We start from the raw sequence: 5742 nt of genomic DNA, 5'->3' as shown, positions 1-5742 counted from the left end.
CCTCTGTGTGATTCTAGAATCTTCAGCTAGGATCCTCAATTCTCTGTGTGGATTTAGAATCCTCAGCTTGGAGTCAAACTCTCAAACTTTGTGGTTTAAAATAGTACTTAAATATAATTGTGTGTGTGTGTGTGTGTGTGTGTGTGTTTGAGAGAGAGAGAGAGAGAGAGAGAGAGATGAGCGATGAGCAGCAGCCAGTTTCATGTTTCCAGTGTAAAACTTTACTGTACATCACTGGTCATGACTCCAGATCAATCCAGTGGAAATAAATCTACATTGCCAGATTCTAACACACACACACACACACACACACACACACACACACACACACACACACTGCTGATCAGGAAGACAGTCATTTCAGTGTGGTAAAGAAAAACATTTTCAGCAGTACAGCGCAAAAATGTTTCTGAAAATCCTCTTAAACTGAATGACCCATGATTTACACTGACTTCAGAGCATTTAATAACATCACGGATAACATCAGCGGTTATTCCCTGTAAGACTGTCAGTCATCTGCTAGCCACGCCCAAAGCAGAGTTAACTGCCAGCGGACAGATGTGTAAATTAAGAAAATCATCTTAATCTACATTTCATAGTAATATCGGGTGGGTGTTTAGTTCAGTCCATGAGTTTTCAGTGCATTCAGCCAATATGGAGAATTTAAACCGAAACACAGAAGGTGCGTCCCAAATCACACACATGCACTATCCCACACCATTCTGTAGTATAAATAGTGTGATTAGTGTGTTCACTCTGAAAAACCAAAAAAACAAAGTGCACTTTAAGGTTCCGGATGATGCACTCATTCAACCAAAAAAACCAAGTGTGGAACGATGGACACTTCACTCAACGGTCGCAGCTTTCCTTATGCAGCAGACAGGGAGGAGCTATATCAGGCTTGATGATTTTTAAATTGTGAACGTAAAATTCGCCTGCAGAGACTATTACGCCTCTGTCTGACGGTGACTGAGGTCTTGTTGGCCATAAAAGGAAACATTAACATAAACAGTAAAATGTACCAGTTCATTTTTGTTATCTGTTTAGCTATTTCGCTAATGCTAGTGCCATGACATAATTTGCCCGAGACCGGGAAACTACTGAAAGTGTGCCATTTGAGACAATACCACCCTTCTAAAATTCATACACTAGATGGCAGAGTGTATAATGCATAGTATAAGTGTATAGTATATCATTTGGGACAGAACTAGAGCGTCATTTTGTTTTCCTGACCCGCGTACATGGCAAAAATAAAAGGCTGTAGAATCCTCATTATGGTTCTGAAATCCTCAGTGCAGGTCTATAATATTCAGTGTGGACCCACATTACTCATTATGGTTCTATAACCAACAACGTGGCTCTAGAATGCTCACTATTGTTTTTAAATGCTCAGTGTGGCTCTATAATCCTGAGAATGGTTCTAGAATCTGATTGGTACTGATGAGAATGTCAGATATGATGTTGTTGGTATAGAGTGTGTTTTCATGCACCTAGTTTATGTTTACATTAAATGTGTGCATAAAGACTGTATGCGATTGGCTGATACTCATTTGATGACATCATCACGTTGCTCCTCTTCAGAACATTCAGCAGAACTGTGGGTGAAGGTGTTCACTTCTATTCCGAGTGTATTTAAAACATTACAACTGTGTGTGTCTGTGTGTGTGTGTGTGTGTGTGTGGGTGTGTGTGTGTGTGTAAAAAGATGTGTTAATTACATCACAGGTACAGTACAGTTAACCACATGTCTATAAAAAGCGTGGAAGCGATATGCAGTTCTGATAAGTCCAGTTCTGGCTGGTTCTGTTCAGTTCTGCTCCGCTGGAAGTAAAATGTAGTTGAGTTTCGATCAGTTCTCTCTGGTCTTTCTATTCTGAAGCCACTGTTCTCATAACTCTTATTGCCTATAAATTATTGTGTTAATGTAACTGTCTGTGTGTGTGTGTGTGTGTGTGTGTGTGTGTGTGTGTGCATGCTACACCGCAGTGGCTCTGCTGTGCTGTAGAGCAAGAGGGGAACACTGTTTAAATTGTACACACAGCCTGCCATGAGTCCATGGGTTCTGGAGTGTGAGAGGACAGAAATCATCCTGCAGCCATTTCTCCCGTCCCTCCGTGAGCAGGACGAGGGCAAAGTGGTCCAGCTGCTCTGATTCATACACACACACTTCCGCTCCACACACACACACCTGCGCAGGGCACACACACTGCCGGGCTGCAGTCTGGAGACGTGCACACAGTCCGTTTATCTCCTGAACCACCAGCTGCACCATCTCCCTCGCCGTGGTGTGTATTGTCACTCTCAGCTGCAAAGAAAACACACACACACACACACACACACACACACACACACACACACAAAGTGTACAATATAATGACTACTTTTCTAAAAAGAAATTATTAAAAAATAGAAAAACAATTTGCGGTGGGGTTCTAGAATGACCCCTGTGTACTAGAATCCTTAGTGTAGTTCCTCAGTGCAGTTCTAGAATCCTTAGCTTGTCTCTAGAACTCTCGGTGTGGTTCTCGAATTCTCTGTGCAATTTTAACATCCCTGTTTTACTTACGATCCACAGTGCAAATCAATGTAATTCTAGAATACTCAGTGTTGTTATAGAACCCTCTATGTTGCTCTAGAATCTTCAGTGTGGTTCTGGTGTCCACACTCCAGCTCTGAAAGCATCAATAGTGTGGTTCTATCGATAGTGTGGTCCTCTATATCTATAGTACGGTCCTCAGTGCATTTCTATAATCCTTTGTACAGCTCTAAAATTTTCAGTGTTGGCTATCTACTTGTGATTCTAGAACCCTCGGGGTGGTTATAGAACCCTCTGTGCGGCTCGACAGTACTGTCTGTGGTTCTTCTGTGCAAATCTAAGCTCCTTAAAACAGTTCTAAAATCATCAACAGTGTTTATCTAGAATGTTCTGTGTGATGTATCTACATGTCCCTAGTTTGTCACTGGCAGATGTGGTGTCCTTTAGAGATGTCCTTTATCAGCGGAAACCTGTTAGCTGGACCACTTACCCAGAATGCTCAGCCGATGCTCTTTGTTAGTATCTAGACTATGTGCTAGCAAGCTAACACACCATTGAAATATATTTTGTTTGTTGTGCCTCACCTTGACACTAGTCTCCTTGGGAAGCCCCGTGTGGTATTGTGGGTAAATCCTGACTGTTGAATAGCAGGATCTGTGAGCCGAGTTTCTGCAGTGGGAGGAGTTCTGTTTCCTCCCGCTGTCCTCTGATAGGGAGCGTACAGGTCCAGGGCATGGCCAAACGTTTGAAGGGGAGGGGTTTGGTGTTGTTGCTGATGGAGTGGGTGGGGCTTCAAGGCTGCTGGTACGCACACACAAGGCGGTTTTTTTCTCCGTGATGCGCAGGAGCTCGATCTGACGACTCGGCAGGACAAAGTCACTGTCTATCAGCTCTGGCCCTGCTCTGACTCCACCCCCCGAGCACAGCACATCTGGCTGAGCAAGAGTGTGTGTGTAAGGGAGGGGGTGTGACGGTGGAAGGAGGTCAAGGTCTCGTGGGCTAGAACTATAATCACTGTCTGGAGTAAGGAAGACTTCCAAGGAACCTTCATCATCAGACAGAGGATCTACAGAATACAGAAACATTCAACTTCGAAAGAAATCGAGGCAATAAAACCCAATGGGGCAATTAACAGAATAAGGGGCACTAGATTTAGTAAGGGGAAAGTGATAATGAAAAGACAAAAGAGATGGAGAATGGAAAGTTTCTCACCAGGGTATTTGCGTCCACTATCAGGTGAAGGGACAGGTGATTCGACTGGTGAGGGGACAGGTGAGGGGAGATAGTCGGGCTGGGAAGATGTAGAAGGTGTTTTTTCAACAATGTTCTCCTTGCTGAAGTCGATGATGGAGCCAAGATTTACACCACCACGCTGCTGTTTATAACGAGCACATTGTAACACCTCCACCATCCAACGAGCCTCACGCCAAACTTCATCCACCTGCTGCACACACACACACACACACACATGCATAAACACACACACACACATATACATACACACACACATACACATACATACATACACACACACACACACACATATACATATACACACACACAAATACATACACACACACACACACACACATACATACATAAACACACACACACACACATACATACACACACACACACATATACATACACACACACATACACATACATACATACACACACACACACATATACATACACACACACACAAATACATACACACACACACACATACATACATAAACACACACACACACATACATACACACACACACACACATATACATACACACACACACAAATACATACACACACACACACACATACATACATAAACACACACACACACATACATACACACACACATACACATACATACATACGCACACACACACACATATACATACACACACACACAAATACATACACACACACACACATACATACACACACACATACACATACATACATACATACATACACATATACATACACACACACACACACACACATACACACACACACACACACACACACACACACACACACACACACATACATACACACACAGAATTAGGTTATCAAAATACTGAACTTTAGGCATTAAGAGAAAAAAAATATTATTCACACTGACTGCACAGTGATTTACATTTAGCCACACCCACAACACTCCATAAAAGGCTGAAATCAACCATGTTATTAGCTAGACCTTTAGGGGTTCCAACAGCACTAGTTAGGTGTATATCGATGACCTTCGTCAATCAGAGGTTACTAAGAATAACATTGTAGAGTTGTATATATTAGCAAAGGCGATGTCCGATGCAGTAACATGCTCTGGCCCCATCCCAATGTGGTGTGGCGATGTACAGCGCCCTCCACTAATATCAAATTCATATTGAATATGAATTCATAGGGGTGCCATGCAAACCTAAATTTAACAAAAAAAAAAAAATTTTGGCTAAAAAAATTGGATTGCAATTGTTTGATATCCATGACAGCAGAGAATTTTTGTGAATTTTTTAACAAAAGATCAAAAGGTTAAAGAATAAAGGCACTGTTATGGTCGTTGAGCTGCTGGATGTTCAGGTGGTATCCAAAATCTATGTGGGCTTTATAGATAATTGGAGTATTTTTTATGGCAAGATTGGCCTGTTAGGGCGGGACGATATCATCACACTCGGGAAGGTGCTGCTCTCATTTCCTGCAACAAAGCACTCAGAACAGGCCTAGTTAATCGATGACAATCCAGAGCCAATGCCAGGAAGCAGACAAGCAGGCTAAGCCGACCCCCCCCCCAGACCTTTCTGATCCACCTGCTGGACCCATTTCTGCTTGGACACACACTGCTACTGAAGATGGCCCCATATGGGTAGCTGACAGATCATCATGGGTTTAGTGTGGATGGTACCCCACAGAGACCCTAAAGTTGGCTGTGGATGTTCTTTCAGCAATAGCTAATTACAGTTTACACTCAAGTCTCCATCACTGAACAGATGATAACGACAGTTTGATACAAGAAACTTAAAACTCTAATGATCCATACTGAAGTTCCTTTAACAAACTTAATCTTAGCACTGCTTGAGTGTTACCAATAAAATCTTCCAGTAATTAAGCTCAACCATTACAGAGCATTGGTAACTCATCGACAAGTTACCTAACCCTAACCCGAACCATAGCCATTCAACCTAGGTTTACATTAATGAGTCTCCT

At 42.4% G+C, this 5742-nt stretch overlaps 1 protein-coding gene across 3 annotated transcripts in view; it reads right to left on the bottom strand.

Annotated features, from left to right (window-relative positions):
• Positions 1–204: 204 nt before the first annotated feature.
• Positions 205–5742, bottom strand: part of LOC108272270 (ankyrin repeat and fibronectin type-III domain-containing protein 1) — a 75280-nt gene continuing 69742 nt past the window's right edge. For all 3 annotated transcript variants that reach the window (XM_017480620.3, XM_017480715.3, XM_053684857.1), the window contains 3 exons: positions 3748–3979; positions 3120–3601; positions 205–2304 (listed from right to left, as the gene is read on the bottom strand). In XM_017480620.3, the coding sequence (XP_017336109.1) occupies positions 1975–2304; positions 3120–3601; positions 3748–3979 (1044 nt within the window). In that variant the 3' untranslated portion in view covers positions 205–1974. The remainder of the gene's footprint in view (positions 2305–3119; positions 3602–3747; positions 3980–5742) is intronic.

Source organism: Ictalurus punctatus, chromosome 1 (assembly GCF_001660625.3).
Source record: "Ictalurus punctatus breed USDA103 chromosome 1, Coco_2.0, whole genome shotgun sequence".
Classification (NCBI taxonomy): Eukaryota; Metazoa; Chordata; class Actinopteri; order Siluriformes; family Ictaluridae; genus Ictalurus; species Ictalurus punctatus.
Note: the sequence above shows the minus strand (reverse complement) of the source record. Positions and strands in the feature narration are given on the sequence as shown.